This window comes from Miscanthus floridulus, chromosome 11 (assembly GCF_019320115.1).
Source record: "Miscanthus floridulus cultivar M001 chromosome 11, ASM1932011v1, whole genome shotgun sequence".
Taxonomy (NCBI): Eukaryota; Viridiplantae; Streptophyta; class Magnoliopsida; order Poales; family Poaceae; genus Miscanthus; species Miscanthus floridulus.
The window spans coordinates 56,208,897-56,226,900 of NC_089590.1; the positions used below are offsets into that span (position 1 = coordinate 56,208,897).

Consider the following 18,004-nt stretch of genomic DNA (forward strand, 5'->3'; position numbering starts at 1 on the left):
ATTTTGAGCTAAAAATAACATATAAAATCATAATAAAGTCCAACATATAAAGTTACACATGCATCTACATCGCAAAATGAGATAAGCTACTGATAAAATATAAGAGGATTAAGTTTGTTACCTCCAAAATCGAAGAGCAACACCAATGGAGAGGGAGAAAGCAAGAACAACAGCAAGCTGGAGAACAGAGGCAGTGAGTTTGAATGGAATGGCTCGGGCTCGGGAGGAAGAAATGAGCTGAATTATAGGCCGGGATAATTAGTCCCGGTTAGGGGTCCAAACCGGGACTAAAAGCTTTAGTCCCGGTTGATATTACCAACCGGGACTATGCCCCGCGGACGACCGTTGGGCAGGGACCTTTAGTCCCGGAGGCAAAAAAAAAATGCCGAAGTTAATGCTAAATTGGAACATCGTTTTAAAGTCTGTTCTCTAGTAGTGACATGTAGTTCAGTTTACTGATGACAAATAAATAGAATGATATCAACTCGGTGATAGAGATAACAAATGGAGCCCAATATTTATGTGATTCTGATAACATATATGTGGGGTTCGTCAATTTTACATTAGCTTTTTATCTACTGGGAGAGAAGACCAAGGACGGTAGTGGCAGTCGTCACCGAAGCGTGCTAGAGAGAGGGAGGAGAACGGGAAGACGCCACGCATTGACGAACAGGCGCCATCAGTTTCACGAGGAGGATGCCCGACCTTCTCAGGCACCGTTGCAGATAACAGGCGCAACACCCAGGGCCCAGGTCTCGCTGGCCCATGTGGCAACAGTAGCTATGGCAAGGCCCAGCTCACCAAGACACTCGGCAGATATCGCCGACACGAAGCCCACGCGTAAAGGGCAGCAGACGCACTTACGGCAACACGTAAGTATGTTGGGCAAGGCACGAAGATAGCCTCTCTGACCGCGAATCCTCCCGCGAGTATGGATTTTAATATTATAATAACGTATACCAAGCTGCGTGTTATCTTGATTGTCAAACAAATTGTTACTGGCAGTAAGAAGTACCCACAGTGGAAACAGGTTACTATGTGAATCTGTCTTCCACTCCCCTCAAACTGGGCAGGTGCACCTGATGTCCATCCTCATCTAAAAGAAACATGGGGCGCACTCGCTGCAGCTGGAGCTGTGTCTGCAAACAGAAAACTGCTTTCTACTGTAGCTAAAACCTGATGCAGCCACAGCACAAAAAAAGCCGAAACGAAGATGCTGGATCTTAGCAAAATACAGAGAACTTGTGTCACCAGTAATCATTGCAGGAGCAAGTACCATCCTTGAAATGATGAAATCTATTCCAGTCTCGAACAACAATCTCCCTATTGTACACCTTGGAAATCAACTTTGTGGCTGAGTGGCAGTCTGTGCACACTCTTAGATTCTTCGATAAGCGAATTGTTGCACCAGGGTCCAACTTCATTAGGCCAAATGCAATGGCCAACTTCTCACTGTGATGGGAAACAGATACTTCCTTCTCATGCTCATCAACTTCTAGCCTCACATCAGCTATATTTGGGATATACCCAGCCATCTTGATCCTGTCAATCATCTCCTCAACTTTCTGGTATATCTCCCTCAATTGGGGGTGGTCACTGTCTTCAGCAAAGAACTCGAAGACAACCCCATCCAGCTCAATGAGACTACAACCTGGAGTTTTCTCAATCCCTCTGTCCTTCATTTCCTTTCGAACCATTGCTGCATCCTTCCATTGTCCCACTGATGCATATATATTTGACATAAGTATGTAATCACCACTGTGACGGGAGTTCAAGGAGATGATCTGCTTTAGTGCTTCTTCCCCGATTTCAACATTTTTGTGAACTGCGCAGGAAGACAGTAGCGCCCTCCAGATAACAGTGCTTGGCTCGATGGGCATGGTTCTGATAAACTGGTACGCCTCATCTACCAAACCAGCCCGCCCCAATAGATCCACAATACATCCATAGTGCTCAGCTCTTGGCTTAATGCCATAATCCTGAGTCATGCTATCAAAATGCCGGCGACCCTCTTCAACTAAGCAGCTGTGACTGCAAGCCATGAGAACACCAATGAATGTCACATAGGTGGGCTCGACACTGGCCTTGCGCATGGATGAGAAGAGCTCCAATGCTTCCCTGCCCCTTCCATTGGTTGCCATGCCCTTTATCAAGGCTGTCCATGTCCATGAGTTCTTCACAGGCATTGACTCGAATGCTTCAACTGCCTTGTCAATGCATCCACACTTTGCGTAGAAGTCCACCAATGCAGTGCCAAGAATAATTGTGAGAGGTAAACGCTTCCTTCTTATGTAGGAATGCACCCACGTTCCTGTCTCAAGTGCACCCAGGACAGCACAAGCAGAGAGCACGCTGACCATGGTCACATTATTCGGCTCAACTCCAGCAAGCTGCATCTCACTGAAAAGAGCAAGTGCCTCTTGACATTGATCTGCCTGCGTGTAACCTGAGATCATTGCGCTCCAAGCAACCACATCCCTGGACTGCATCCCATCGAACAACCTCCGTGCCTTACCAAGCTCTCCACACTTGGCATACATGTCGATCAGTGCAGTCATCAAGTTTCGGCTCCTCACCAGGCCCTTTTCATCCACATATCCAGCAACCCACTTCCCAAGCTTCGCATCACCTATTCGTCCACATGCCGTGACGACACTCACCAATGTGACTTCATCAAAGGCCAGACCAACCTCAAGCATGCCCTTAAACATCTCCACCACCTCCATCCAATATCCGTTCTTCAAGTACGCCGTGATGATTGCGTTCCACATCACCGCGCCATTCTCCTCCACCGCATCGAACAGAAGCCGTGCCGCTGAAACATCCCTACAGCTCGCGTACATATGAATCAAGCTGCTCAGAACGAACCGATCGGCCATGAGCCCACGCTTGATGGCGTACGCCTGGACGCCGCGCCCTACATCCAGCGCGCACATCCTGGAGCATGACTTGAGGACGCAGGCGACGGTGTGCTGGTCAGGGCAGGCCGAAGCAGCGCCGAGCATTTCGACGAACAGGGGCAGGGCGTCCTCCGGGTGGCCCGCGTGAAGGAAAGCTCGCATAAGGACGTTGTAGCACGGCGTGGAAGGGGGCGGCCGCGGGCCCAAACGGAACAGGCTGACCGCGTAGGGGAGCAGCGTCGGAGAGGCGGCGGCCGCCTCGAGGAGGGAGTGGAAGGATTTGGGCGAGGCGGTGAGCTCCCCGGACTTGATTAGTGCCGCCTGGAGCTGTGTCAAGTAGCGCGGATCTGCGCGGAGTGGAGCACGGGGCGGCGCCGGCCCGGCGCGGGCCGGTGTGGGGAGAGCCGCCGTGGGGACGGCGGTGGCCATTCAAGTTGCCTTGGGTTTAACTGCTTATCGTTGGTTATCCAAGTAGCTTCTACTGAGACACTGACATCTTGACCAACCGTAATAGGGCCCACACGATAGAGACACCTGCCCTTCATTTAAATGGGCTTTTTGATTCCTGCCATCGCAATTTTCCAATGTTCGAAGATTGCCATTATAATTCGTCTTATTGGAAGATTGCCATTACAATTCTCGATACCCCTGTTCGTTGCCCTCATCTACATCTTCCTTGTACATGACCCCACATGCAGGCTACGTATTTGCGTATATGATTATATTGCCCCTGGCTTCAGGATAAGGCAGAAGCCCCCATTCATCTCCTTTTTTCTTCTCGTTCGCCCGCACACCATTGCCGTCGTCTGTCTGCCGCTATCGCGTACCGCACCGCCGACGGCCGCCTGGCTTTGACGCTTGCCACTGTTGAGGATGAGTGGCACCCATTATAGGCCGCCGCCAGCGACTGCCTCCAGCTCGTCGCAGAGCCTGCCGTTGCCCGCGCTCGTGGATTGCCCCCACTGCTTCGTCCAGCTCATACGGATCATAAGCAAGAAGAAGGATACTTATGGCTAAAGCTTCGTGAAGTGCCCTAACAACATCAAAGTAAGTCAATTTCTGTCGAATTTGTGTTCGATTTGGAGTTCTTGGTTGGTGTTCATGCGGCTAGGGTTTCGTTGGATGCAGGACGACCCAACAACATGTGGCATCATCATGTCCGAGGACCAATATGTTGCATTCTTACGCAACAAAGTGCAACTCCCAACTCAGTGGAAGAAGGCGATTCCTCATAGTCCTGGGCACCATGTTGGTGGTTCTGTTGACCACATTCTAGACATGAAGCGAGAGGTGGATGCATTGAGGCAGAAAATTGACAGTGCCGTGAGTGATGTGGGTGATCTGAAGATCCAAGTACAGAGGGTGAAAATGGATTATGTTGTGATAGCAGCACTGTGTGTAGGTGTAGCTTTAGGATGTCTTATGAGCAAAATATGGACCTAGTTAATTAAGAATTATTTTGTTAGTCTCTCATGTTGTATGACAATTCCAAGAGGATGAACTGGAATGTATGTATGCTGCCTGCTATATGTCAATGGAATTTAGTTTCAAAAATTATTTGTTGGTCATACCTCATGTATGTTGTCATACCATGACTGAAACTGAGAAAAATTCAGATTGACAGTAGCATTATTCAAAGGAAACTGAAATATTACAAACTGAAATGGCACATCTTGACATTACCATGATTCTACTTCAAAATGACAATAGCATTCCTCACAAGAGCATTGAAGCTTGTTCAAGTTTACAAGCATTAAGAAATTCAGCAAATAGTTTGCTCAAGTTTACAAGCAGCGCAGACCATTCATAGGCACCAGTTCATAGTTCACAGCATCCAGTGCACATGTCACAGGCCATTGTAGGCAGCAGTTCACAGTTCACAGCCATCTACAAATTCACAGGCCATTACATAACCAAAACAAGTTCACAAAAGGTTTCACATTCACCAAAAGGGTCATTGTCCATCATCACAACCAAGAGGGTCACTGTCCACCATCACAGATTAAGTCCTTCAGGCTTCTAACGACCTTTGGTGGAGGAGCAGCAGCATCTCTCTTCTGCTTCTTCTTCAAGGGAGTTTTTTTCTTCGTAGGAGTTTTCTTCTTCTTTGTTCCCTTCTTTTTCTTCCCATTTGATGGTCCAGCTTCTTTTTCAAGGGTGCAATCTGTCCTCTTCCTGTACATGTTTTATCCACTAATTAACAGGCATAAACAATTAACAGTCCTAGATAATTAACAGCCTCAAATAATTAACAGCACTAGATAATTGAACTGAAATTCAAGGTAAAGCTAACCTTTTCTTTGTTGTAGCAGTTTCGCCATCCTCTCCAACCATTTCAAGTTTGCAGGTCTTGGCGAAGTGTCCAAAACCTCCACATCTGCTGCATCTCACTTTCTTTTTGTCTGGATTTTTTTCTAGGCACCCTCTTTGTCTTTGAACCTTAGGCCTACATGCTGCTCTTCCCAGCAGAGGTGGGTGAACCTTAAACCCAAGATCAATTTCTGGCCACTACGATCTGTCTGGCATTGGTTCAACTCTATCCTCATAGGTAGCTTTGAACCTAGCAACAGAGTAATATTCATGCACAAAATCATCTATGCGCATACCTCTGTTGGATAGTATCCATGCCAAGACATGCTTGCATGGCTTGCCAGTTACCTGCCATTCCCTGCATGAACACTTGTTATTTTTAAGATCTACTGTGTGCCTTCTCTGGTTGTTCCAGTCATCCAACAGTGTCACCTCTGTAAAGTCATCATCACTAACTTTAACCTTCACAACTTTGAGGTTCTTACTTATAAGGTTCAAGTCCTTCATGACTCCAGGTAGGATTCCTTCTGCCCATTTCTATGCAATCTTCTTTCTTATGTACCTTTTCTCCATTATCAACTCTCTTATCATGTCAACTAACTCATGGAGATGAAGTCCTTTTAAGTCCTTGATCTGAGCATTGAAGGACTCAGAGACATTATTAGTTAAATAATCACATTTACTATCCTCAGAGAAGCCACTTCTGTACCATATCCTAGGATGATACTCTTGAAGGTAGTCAATTGCAGCTGGAGCAAACTGAAAGATTTTCTTCGTATGCCACTTGAACATGCCTTCTGTATAGCTCCTTGCAGCAGGGTATAGGTGGTCAGTGAAAATATCCCCTGAGTAGTGTTTCATGAAGTTGTTGTACATGTGCCTAGTACACTCCCTGTTTTCAGCTTGTGGGAAAACAGCCCCCACAGCTTTCTCTAATCCTTTACAAGCATCTGAACATAACACAAGTCCTGGAGGGTCTCCTATGGCACTATGCAAATTCTCTAGGAACCACTTCCAGTTGTCCTCAGTCTCTAAGTGAAACACACCAAATGCAATATGATATAACCAGTTGTGCCCATCTACACCTGTTGCAGAAGCCAACTGTCCAGTATACTTTCCATTCAGAAACGAAGCATCTACTCCTACAAAGGGTCTACAACCTGCTAGGAATCCATCAATGCAAGGCTTCAAAGCAACAAAAATCCTCTTGAACCTATTCTTTTTACCAACCTTCTCTAACTCTATCTCTACTCTACTTCCAGGTGAACTTATTTCTAGCTGTGCAGCCTAGTTGAAAAAGAAGGTGAAAGCTTTCCTCATACTTACCATGTATTTGATCCAAGGCAACCTTCAAACTAGACCAAGCTTTTGAGTACTTCAGCTTAATTCCATAGTCACCTTCCAATTTGTCCTTTGCATCCTTTGCTCTCTTTGTTGGGTTTTTCTTAATCCAATCTCCAAGCCTATCTGCACACTAGCCCTGACTAGCCATCCTTCCTACTGTTAGCTTGGTGGTAGCACACTCGTGGTCTGCAGGCAACACTTTGATCTGTACAACAGGGAATAAAAAAATTAATTAACTAAATAAAATATCCAAAGAAATGGTAACAGAGAGAATGATACATCACAAATCTGAAAACAAATGTACCTGTACAGTTTTCTTATCAAAAATGGTGGAAGCATGTATACGCCAAGGGTACCTCTCAGCAGCACACTTAGCTATGAACCTTGACTTGTCAGATTTGTAACCAGCAGCAGCAAACTCAAACCCAGTCTTCATAGCATAATGTCGAATTGCTTTCCTGAATGAAGTGATATCAGGAAACAATGCTCCCTTCACAATCTTTGGGTTCTCAGGGTCATGCAAGACATTGATCTCTAGAGGATCAGCATCATCCACCTCTGCCTCAACATTTACAAAGTCAAATGATGGATCAACAGTAGCATTAGTGTTAGCATTGTCAAACGATGGATCAACATGTGGCTGTGGAAACTTAGTTTGGTGTGTAGGTTCTTCATCATACATGGCTTCATCATCAATTCCCACATATTCTTCTTCGTTATCAAAAATATCTGGTTCTCTATCTGGTTCTAACTCAGAAGCTGCCTTTGGATTCTTAGGAGCAGCATGCGGCTCATTTGTTGGCTCAGTACCACCACTAGTATGTTGTGTAAGAAGGTTAACATCATGAGTGCCTAATTCTGCGACATCATCAGGAGGAACCATATAGAGAGGCTCCAGTGCATCAAACTCATGCTCCACACAGATTGAACTATCAAATACACCTACTACAACCTGGCAAGTCATCTCCTCCTTATGCATTTCAAACAAATCAACCATCTGTATCTCATCAACTAGTCTAGCATCCTCATTCAATCTTTTGTCAAAGAACCAAACTGTAGGCGTCTGGTTATTGCACAGATTCAATTCAGTTGCCAGATGTTTCAACAGCAAGTCTAGTGTCAGTGACCCATACTCCCATCCAACTTAAACACTCGGCCTTTTGTGTATGATTTCCTACCACTCAAGTCTTTTGAAGCAAAAGCTTCAACTTTGACCTCTAGCGCAAACATCCCATCCCTAACAAGCAGTAAATCCATCCCCAGTCGAAGTGTATACATGCACAGTTCATCAACAATACAAGGAAATTAAATGCCTAATCGCCAACTTTGATGAGCAAACGGAGAAGAAAGGCGAAGATTGGGTACCTGCTACCGCGTTCCTCCATCGTCGCCGCAACAGTGGATGCGCACGGAGGCGCGGAGCCTGCGCTTCCCGCCATCACGGTGCCTCCAACATCGCCGGTGGCCGCCAGGTTAGGGTTCAACGTTGACTCCAGCGGGTGGAAGAGGCTCCGGCGGTGGCTGGTTTCTAGGGTTAGGGTTCCTGAGGAGGGGGACGGAGATGGAGAAGAAAGCTCAAGGGGAACGGAGATGACTGGGGGTAATGAAGAGGAGCCGCTGCGGCTTCAAAGACTTAGGGAGGAGGGGCATCGGCGTCCATATGCATTGCGTATGCATCCGACGACCGGCCCTAGCTGATTGGATACGTAGACGAGGGCAACGAACAGGGATATCGAGAATTGTAATGGCAATCTTCTAATAAGACGAATTGTAATGGCGGAAAATTGCGATGGCAGGAATCAAAAAGCCCCATTTAAATTCCGGATCCGCCATAGTCTCCGCACACCAACAAATCACCATGGCGGCCTCCACCTCTCCACTGCTCCTCCTCGCCCTACTCCTCCTACCCGCGCTCATGGCGGCGGCCTCGCTCCCAGCGCTGCCGCTCTCGACGGCGTCGCGGTGGATTGTGGGCGCGGACGGGCGGCGCGTGAAACTGGCGTGCGCGAACTGGGCTTCGCACCTCGAGCCCGCAGCCGCTGAGGGCCTGGCGCGGCGCGGCGTGTCGGACATCGCAGCGCGCGTGGCGGCGATGGGGTTCAACTGCGTCAGGCTCACCTGGCCGACCTACCTCGCCACCAACGCCACGCTCGCTTCGCTGCCGCTGCGGTGGTCGCTGGAGCGCCTCGGCATGCTGGAGTCCGTCGCCGGCGTGCGGGTCAACAACCCCGCCCTCCTCGACCTGCCCCTCGTCGACGTGTTCCGGGTACGTTTTTTTTTTTCGCTCAGTGGAGCACTCAAAATTGTATTTAATTGTTACTCAAGAACTAGGATTGTTGGTTTAATCGAGGTTCTATTTCTTCTTTCGGTTACTCAAGAACTAGGATTGTTGGTTTTATCGGGGTTCTATTTCTTCTTTTGGTTACTCAAGAACTAGGATTGTTGGTTTAATCGGGGTTCTATTTCTTCTTTCGGCTGATTTTGTGGCACTATCAATCAAGCGCTTGTTGTATAAAAAAAACCCCTATCAATCAAGCGCTTGTTGTCAAAAAAAAAAAAATCCAAGCGCTGTTTATGTTTTTTAGATAAGGCTTACTTAACCTGGCCTTCTTTGGAGGAGCATTGTAGGAGCCAGGGATCGAACCCTGGCGGCCAGCTCCCACCCTGCAAAAGCACTGTTACTGTTAATGTGACCGGCGCTGGCCCAAGTGAGAACGAGGAAAATAATTTGATATAGCTTCTTTCTCTTAGCTTTGAATTGGCAAGTACTAATTTTCGTTAAGTCAAACTTATCTAAGTCTGATCAAATTTGTAAAAAAGAAATGTATAACATCAACAATGCCAAATAAACGCACTATGAAAAAATAGTTAATGAAATTAATTGGATGTGGTAGGTGTTGCCGTGTTAGTGCACTTTGTGTACACGTCAAAGTTACAAAACTAAGCAAAAAAAACTCAAATAACCTATTTTTTTAGCAGATCAAGTAGTATTGCGGAATTGCTGGTCTTGCAAGGTCAAATTGAAGTCGAATTTAACAATGTCTTGTCAGTTAACACTGTACCTGGATTGCAGGCGTGGAATTAGATTGTCTTTTTTTATATGAAAAAAATTCAATCATTATAATGGGCAAGCGACTGCCTTAATTATACTGTCTGAAGCAAGATTATGTCATGAATCAGTTGAAGTATGGCTAAACCAGTAACTCACGCTGTTTTTGGCCAAAACAGGTTGCTTAACAAGTCCAACCGTTACAAAGAAGAGGAAACTTGAATGCCTAGGATCTCTTTTTTTTTAATCAAATGAATGCCTAGGATCTCATTAGTGCTATTTGATTTTTACTAAAACAAGTTGTACTTGCTTCCAAACTCTCTGCTGGCTAAAACAGATTGCTTAACAAGTCAAAACTTTACGAACAAGAGGAAACCTGAATGCGTAGGATTTCATTAATGCTATTTCATTTTACTAAAACAAACTGTACTTGCTTCAGAAGTCCAAACTCTGCAGATCTGAGATTCCTACTAAAGCACAGAATTTCATCAAAGAGCTCACCAAAGAAGCTTAGGATATTCTTCTCCTTTTAAAAGTATGAAACATCTTTTACAAATTGAGGGCTCAAGCCCAATCAGGAAAGATCTGGGCTATTTCAGGAAACACAAAGAATAGTTGCTTAATAGTTCTCCCTCTACTCTCTTGTGTGTTCTAGGAAAGAAATAGTTCTCCTTCAACTGTTCTTATCCAATTAGTTTCAACACAGAAAACATACCTACTACTCACCAAATCAATGGTCCAATGTGAGGGTGCCTTGCAAGTATCAAAGTTCTAGCTAGAACAGGTATTGCTTTGTAGGTTTTGTTATGATGACTATAAAAGATGCCAAATTGTCAACTGGTGTATTAGGTGTACTGTTCTGTGACATGGACAGAATACTAGACTAGAAATCAAGTTAAACTAAAAACATTTGTTATTAACTTATCAATGGATAAATGAATTATGATAATTGTAGTCCTTCTGACATTAGTTGAATTCACCATAGGAAGTGGTGTCATCATTAGCCAGCAAAGGTATTATGGTCATACTTGACAACCAAATGACCACTCCAGGATGGTGCTGCAGCAGAACTGATGGCAACGGCTTCTTTGGAGATGTGTACTTCGACCCTGATGAATGGTTAAAAGGCCTCAGTGCAATGGCGACTATGTTTAACAACACAAAATATGTTGTTGGCATGAGCTTGCGGAATGAGCTTCGAGGCCCGAAACAAAATGTTAGTTTGTGGTACAGGTATGTCGGCATGTTGCTGCGATGGAAATGTCATTTTTCATGTGACTCTTGGTATCAACAATTTTATTTACAATTTTAATTCCAACTTAGGTACATGCAGATGGGTGCTGAAGCTGTGCATGCTGCAAACCCTAACGTCCTGGTTATTTTATCGGGCCTGGATTTTGACAACACTCTCAGCTTCTTGTTCAAAGAAAAAGTTAACCTATCATTTTCCGGAAAGTTAGTTTATGAGCAACATTGGTATGGCTTCTCAGATGGTGGCAATTGGGAAAGTCAGAACCAAAACGATGCTTGTGGGATGGTTGTTGATTTCATATGGGCTAAAGGATTATTCCTACTTCAACAAGGCTGGTCGTTGTTTTTCTCTGAGTTTGGATTTGATATGTCAGGCACACATATTGGTGACAATCGCTATCTTACCTGCTTCTTAAGTGTGGCAGCTGAAATGGATCTGGACTGGTCAATTTGGGCTCTGCAAGGGAGTTACTATATCAGAGAGGGTACTTTAGCTTATGATGAATCATATGGATTGCTATCATGGGACTGGTGTACAGCTAGAAATCCTAGCTTCATTAAAAGGATCAATTCTCTCCAATCACCATTCCAAGGTTTGGGACTTCATCTATCTAATTAATATTAGTCTTCAACATTATGAGAACCACAGCTAAAATATGTGAAGATTGTTGTTTATTACACGTTTTTATGATCAAAGTATGCTCAGAGTAATACCTTGTGTACATATTTTTATTCAATTTTCAGTTCTTTCAAGAGATTAACTATATGAACTTTCAAGCTTTGATTCATTCAACAGCATTACATGTAGATTTAATCCATAGAAGCTGGTTGTGTATAAACAGGACAGTAAAATTTAAGCAAAACTGAACTTCATGGAATATAAAACTTCACTACTTTTGGATCATGGCAATGCTTACTGAATTTTTTTCAGCCAGTTCATAATGAATGTATATTTATTTATATGCTAGGTCCTGGTCTTCCAAACAGTCAAGAGCCATACAACATAATATTCCATCCCCAAAGTGGGCTTTGCGTCTTGGCTAGGTCTTCAAAGTTACTTGAGTTGGGTCCATGCGACGAATCAAACGCCTGGAACTACACCTCAGCATACGAGCTAGTAGTGAAAAGCACAGGACAATGCGTTCAAGCGAAGTCGGTGGGCAAGAATGCAAAGCTTGGCACTGATTGCAGCAAACCAAGTTCGAAGTGGCACCTAATATCAAATTCGAAGATGCATGTTTCGGCTGAGCTCACGAAAAATGGAACCAGGGTGTGCTTGGACGCCAGCCCTGATGGTGCCATCAGAACAAATCAGTGCAAGTGCCTAAGCGTAGATCCGGCCTGTGACCCTGAGAGTCAGTGGTTCAAAGTGATCTTAAGCAGTAGAGACATACCTGGGGGCGACTCCATCTTGCAGTTGCCATCACTTGGTCCCTGGCCTCCGACATCCCTTAGTTCTTGAAAGTTTGAAAGCAGCTCATTTTCATGTGACCAAAGAGGAATACGAACGAGAATTACGTGGAAAAATCCAGAGGATTGTTGAAGCCAGTTGGATACTGTAGCATTACCGTTTGGTTTTTAATGTACAGTATGAATAATCTATTGTGCTTTGGAAGTAAGCTGTTTCTTACTTGGTGTGGGCGTTTGTGGCTGTCAAGGCCGAGTATGTTGCTCTGTAATTTGGTTTCAATATATACGCCCTGTTCGTTTGAGTTTGTTTGGCTGATAAGCTATGACTAAAAGTATTGTTGGCTGATTTGGTGGGAGAGAAAAATACTGTTCGTTGGCTGAAAAAAGTATGGTTTATAAGCCAAACAACCCCAAACGAACAAGGCGATAGAAGAGAAATTGTCTGAAAAGCTGCTGTTTTGTAGCACCAAGATTGGATATCCACCGTGGCTCCGTTTGCTTCGCTGAAAAAACAAGCCGAAATACTGTTCCGGCTAATTTGTTGTGATAAAAAAATACTATTCCGACTAAAAAAATAAGCTGAAAAGTATGGATTATAAAAGAAGCGAACAGGGTCCATGTTCATGTATGTTGTGTACGAGATCTTTGAGAGTTAAAGGAAACTGAGATAGCTCACTTGGTTAGACCACCCAAATGCAATTTCTCGTCGTGGTGAATTACGGATGCCTATTTTGTTCTTGTTAATAAAATGTTGCCTAGTTCCTCTTTTGTCTAGTTTCTTTTTGAAATTTTTGTGAGTTCATCGCTCTTGAGACCGAGTTTCAGTGATTTTTTTTTAATTTTTGAAACGGAGTTTCGGCGATTTGATTTATCGCTGTGGCAAGATTGAGTTTTGGCCATTTATAAAAACTCTTATTTATCTTCGCTGAAAAGATAAGTTGAAAAGTATTGTTCGCTAATTTGTTGTAGGAGAAAAATATCGTTGCTTCGCTGAAAAAGTACGGCTCATAAGACAAGCGAACAAGAAATGAGATTGTTACCTACAGCACCCTTGCTTCAATGTATCATCATCTGAAACTCTCGCACTTCGCATTTACAGAGCCAATCTCGCTGGTACAAATCCACAGATAGTTATAAACAAAAAATCGTGAAGCCCACAACACAAGGGCGTGTTATAGACACCCCAAGTAACACAAAAGACAAATCCTGGCGTGAGGCGTGAGCCTGAATCTTAGAACAACCTTTTTTGGTTTCTATATGTTACGCTCTGCTTGTTCATTCTCATCCCGTCGCTTTCCGCCCGTTCAGTTGAACGCAACCGTACCAGCATTTGGCAATGCTTTACTCTGCTTAGAAAATTCTTAGCCCGTTTGATGAAGACATATATGGAATCACATGTACTAGTTTGCATGATTTGGCAGCACTTGCGGGACGGCATGAATTCTTAGATTACAAGCGAAACCATCCTGCACATTGCGCACGCACTAGTACACATTTTCTGCACATTGCAACCAATTCCAGGGGGTTGTGGCACAGTGGCACTCGAAGTAATTGAAGCGCAGGAGAAATGGTACGCTGGTTGCTGTTGCTAAATGCGGGCACGGCATCGGCGTCCTTGGAAAAATTGAAGCGCAGGAGGTAGGTGGCCATTTAACTCCCTCCAACCCTCTACCAGCCGGGGCTGGCCTCCGATTTGTTTTTCCCACCCTCTGATGTGAATTAGGAGCACAGCACTGATGTCATTACTCACCACAATGACCTTCCTTGGAAGCATAGATTATATATCTGAAACATTAATCATCGCCAAGCAAGACTACTTTGTTGAAAGAGATCCCTGTGCGCAGTGCGCACACATGTCGAGGCCCAGCGGCGCCTGCCGGCCCCGTCAGGTCAGCCATGGCGTGAAGCAACCAGCAGCCCTGCTATAAATCTCCACGTCCACCGCCCTCCGTGTCCTTCACATTGCCATCACCATGGGGTGTTCGTGTTCTCCACTCGCCGCGTGCGTGGCCCTCGTTCTTCTGGCGGCCTCGTTGTTAGCGTGTCGCCACAACGGGTGCGCGGCGGCGGCCGTGGCGGCGCCGACGACGCTGTCGACGGCGTCGCGGTGGGTGGTGGACGAGAGCGGGAGCCGGGTGAAGCTGGCGTGCGTGAACTGGCCGTCGCACCTGGAGCCGATGCTGGCGGAAGGGCTGGGCAAGCGGCCCGTCGGCGCCATCGCCGGGGACGTGGCCGCCATGGGGTTCAACTGCGTCAGGTTCACGTGGCCCACGTTCCTGGTCACCAACACCTCCTACTCCAGCCTCACCGTCGCGCAGTCCTTCCAGCGGCTCAACCTCACCGAGTCGCTCGCCGGCATCAGGGTGAACAACCCTGGCGTCGTCGACCTCAAGCTCATCGACGCCTTCAAGGCAAGTCTCTGTCGTCGATCTCAAGCTCATCGACGCCTTCAAGGCGCGCCGAGCACTCAGACGTGACGTTGTGTTGTGGATCGGATGTGCAGGCCGTGGTGACCAGCCTGGGCGAGCACAACGTGATGGTGATCCTGGACAACCACCTGAGCAAGCCCGGGTGGTGCTGCAGCAACACCGACGGCAACGGCTTCTTCGGCGACGCCTTATTCGACCCGGACGTCTGGGTGGACGGCCTCACCAAGATGGCCACCATGTTCGCCGGCGTCCCCAACGTCGTCGGCATGAGCCTTCGGAACGAGCTCAGGGGGGCCAGGCAGAACGCGAACGACTGGTACAAGTAAGCACTCAAAACTGTTCATACCACATGTTTTTCTCTGACTCTGAGGATGCAAATACGATCAGTGCAAGTAGAACACTGGATAATCCTGGTTTTACTGTACTAGCTCCTCTGTCATGGGTGTTAATACCCGTAAATGAACGGCAGTGTGTGGTTGGCACTGGCAGCTTGCTTCCTACCACCATAGTACTCCAGCAGGAGCACAGTGCACAGAGGACTGGAACAGTGCACACTACTGCAGAGGACAAGTACTTCGCTATCTTTACATCTCTCTGCAGTCTGCACTGCTCCTGCACAACATGTGAAGATCAGTAATGGCGTTTCTTGCACAGCAGTACGAGTTCTTCATTCATTCACTGTAGTGTAGTGCACCGGTAGTGCCAGTCCTGCCACCAGCAATTGTTCTGGAGGACAAGCTTTGAATAGCACAGTTGTTGGGGTTGGTAGCCGCACGGCTGGCAAACGGTGCAGTGCAGTTGATGACTGAGCTGCTGACAACCACTGAACTAACGCGTCGACACGCACGCAGGTACATGCAGCGCGGCGCGGAGGCGGTGCACGCGGCGAACCCGCGCGTGCTGGTCATCCTCTCGGGCCTCCAATTCGACAACGACCTGGCCTTCCTCAACTCGCGGCCGGTGAACCTCAGCTTCACCGGGAAGGTGGCGTTCGAGGTGCACTGGTACAGCTTCTCCAACAGCCCCGAGTGGAGCTCGAGCAACGCCAACCAGGCGTGCGCGCGCATCACGGCCAGCATCACTCGCCGCGCCTTCTACCTGCTCGACAAAGGCTGGCCCGTCATCCTCAGCGAGTTCGGCGTCGACAACCGCGGCGTCAACACCAACGACAACCGCTACTACGGCTGCGCCGCCGCCGCCGCGGCCGACCTGGACCTGGACTGGGCGCTCTGGGCGCTGCAGGGGAGCTACTACCTCCGCGAGGGCGTGCTGGGGCTGGACGAGGTCTACGGCGTCCTCGACTGGGCCTGGTTGAGGCCGCGCAACGCCACCGCGCTGCGCAGGGTCCAGGCGCTCCAGCGGCCGCTCAGGGGCCCCGGCCTCGCGGAGGCGGCGCCGTACACCGTGCTGTTCCACCCGGTGTCCGGGATGTGCGTGGTGGTGCGCCGCCGGTCGCCGACGCTGACGCAGCCCCTTGAGCTGGGCCTGGGCCCCTGCAACGAGACGGAGGCGTGGGAGTACAGCGCGCAGCTGCAGCGGCTGGCGCTGCGGGACACCGCGCTGCTGTGCCTCCGCGCCGAGGGCGCCGGCAGGCCCGCGACCCTCGGCGTGAGCTGCGGCGACGCGATGGCGAAGTGGAGCCTCGTGTCTGACTCCAAGCTGCACGTCGCCGTCAACGCGACGTCGTTGGCCGGGAGCGACGGCATGCTCTGCCTGGACGTGGGCGCGGACGGCCGGAGCGTGGTGACCAACCCGTGCCGTTGCCTGAGCGCGGACAACAGCTGCGACCCGCAGGGGCAGTGGTTCAAGCTCGTGAGCAGCACCAGGAGCGTGGCCACCAAGCCGACCATGCTCGCGCAGCTGCCGCTCGAGCTCAAAAACTGGAAGATCAGGTCGTTTTGAGCGTTTCCCCGTAGAATATAACTTCAGCTAGGCTACGTAAGCTGTAGCACGTGACGTCGCGGAGGTGGAACGGCGGGAATAGAGAAGCACTGACCTAGAACTTGAGCAGTGTTCTCGAGGAGACTGATCAGCAGAATATCACTATATATCAGCACAGTGCATGCCCATGCCTTTCTCTGCGAGACTTTCTAAAAAAATAAAATTGTTGCATGTTTATATAAATTGAAAAAATTACTTAAAAAACAAATAAAACGATTAAAAATATTAGATAAAATTACAGGAGGAAGTGATAGTATGACGTGAATGTCTTGTATTTGATAGACTAAAACTAAGAATTACACGTTTCTCAAAAAGATTAAGAATTATTGGGCATGTTTGAATCATTGGAATTGAATTCATTCTAATAATTATAATTTAGACATAAATTAATTAAGCTAATATGGCTCTATATAGAATACATTTGTATATTATTGTTAGCCGTACAATGGATATACTTATATGTTGTATTTCTACTATAGAGAAGCGAGTTGAAGAACGTGGTTTAAGTTGGAGAGTACAAACAGTGATTTATAGAATCAATTTCCGTCTCTCACCCTATGAATTTGAGATAGTCTTATATGTGTTTGAAAAAGTTATGGAATGTTAAATTCCAAACCAAATAGCTTAACCTACTGTATAGATTCCAATTTCTCTAAAATGAAAGGATCCAAACGGTCCCAGTTAAAGATGTAGCACTTATTAGATGATGTGGCACTGGGGGGTATGACACGTTGTGCATAGATTGAAAGTTAGTGTGGTCTATTTTTATAGGAGATATAAATTACTTTTTTCGTCTCTAAAAAAATTAATTTATAGAGTTGTTTTGAGTCAATTTTTTTATAAGTTTGACCAAATTTATAGAAAAAGAGTACTAAGATTTATGACTCTAACCAGTTCACTTAACTTATTAGCCATGGTACAGTGTTTTTCTCTCACAACAGATCAGCGAATAGTATTTTTCAGCCTAGTTTTTCAGCGAAACGAACATGATTTGTATTAATTTAATCAAACTTAAAAAGGTTTGACTAAATAATTGATTTATTTGAGAACGGAGGTAGAGCTGTGAGAAATAACCTCTATCCCGGTAGCGAGTGATACAGCACCGTATCACAGGTTCACGTTGGGACAGCCTGACAGCATTCAGGTTCAAAATTGCTCTCTATAGTTCTTATACCATGTCCATCCTTTATCTAAAACAATGGCAGCACGACAATCATATAAAACAGATATTTTCAGCACAGCATACAGCCATACACAATCAAATCCAACAAGAACAAGGCTTCTTTGGAACATCATCTCAATGTGCACGTGTGACTGGTTACTGGCGAGCACGGCAGAAATTAGATGCTGGATAAGAATCATAAGGGTAA

At 46.5% G+C, this 18,004-nt stretch overlaps 3 protein-coding genes and 1 pseudogene across 3 annotated transcripts; 2 read left to right on the forward strand and 2 right to left on the reverse strand.

Moving 5' to 3' along the window:
* Nucleotides 1-919: 919 nt before the first annotated feature.
* LOC136494364 (pentatricopeptide repeat-containing protein At1g08070, chloroplastic-like) lies at nt 920-3,329 on the reverse strand. The gene has a single exon (XM_066490528.1). The coding sequence runs from the start codon at nt 3,327-3,329 to the stop codon at nt 1,248-1,250; it is 2,082 nt and encodes a 693-aa protein (XP_066346625.1). The 3' UTR covers nt 920-1,247.
* Nucleotides 3,330-4,809: 1,480 nt separating this feature from the next.
* On the reverse strand, nt 4,810-6,702 carry LOC136492903 (uncharacterized; annotated as a pseudogene).
* A 1,462-nt stretch (nt 6,703-8,164) lies between these two features.
* On the forward strand, nt 8,165-12,569 carry LOC136493472 (glycosyl hydrolase 5 family protein-like). Its single transcript, XM_066489559.1, has 4 exons — nt 8,165-8,820; nt 10,589-10,836; nt 10,927-11,447; nt 11,823-12,569. The coding sequence occupies exons 1-4, from the start codon at nt 8,344-8,346 to the stop codon at nt 12,314-12,316; spliced, it is 1,740 nt and encodes a 579-aa protein (XP_066345656.1). The 5' UTR covers nt 8,165-8,343; the 3' UTR covers nt 12,317-12,569.
* Nucleotides 12,570-13,977: 1,408 nt separating this feature from the next.
* LOC136494009 (glycosyl hydrolase 5 family protein-like) lies at nt 13,978-17,033 on the forward strand. Its single transcript, XM_066490149.1, has 3 exons — nt 13,978-14,675; nt 14,768-15,015; nt 15,545-17,033. The coding sequence occupies exons 1-3, from the start codon at nt 14,238-14,240 to the stop codon at nt 16,593-16,595; spliced, it is 1,737 nt and encodes a 578-aa protein (XP_066346246.1). The 5' UTR covers nt 13,978-14,237; the 3' UTR covers nt 16,596-17,033.
* Nucleotides 17,034-18,004: the final 971 nt, after the last annotated feature.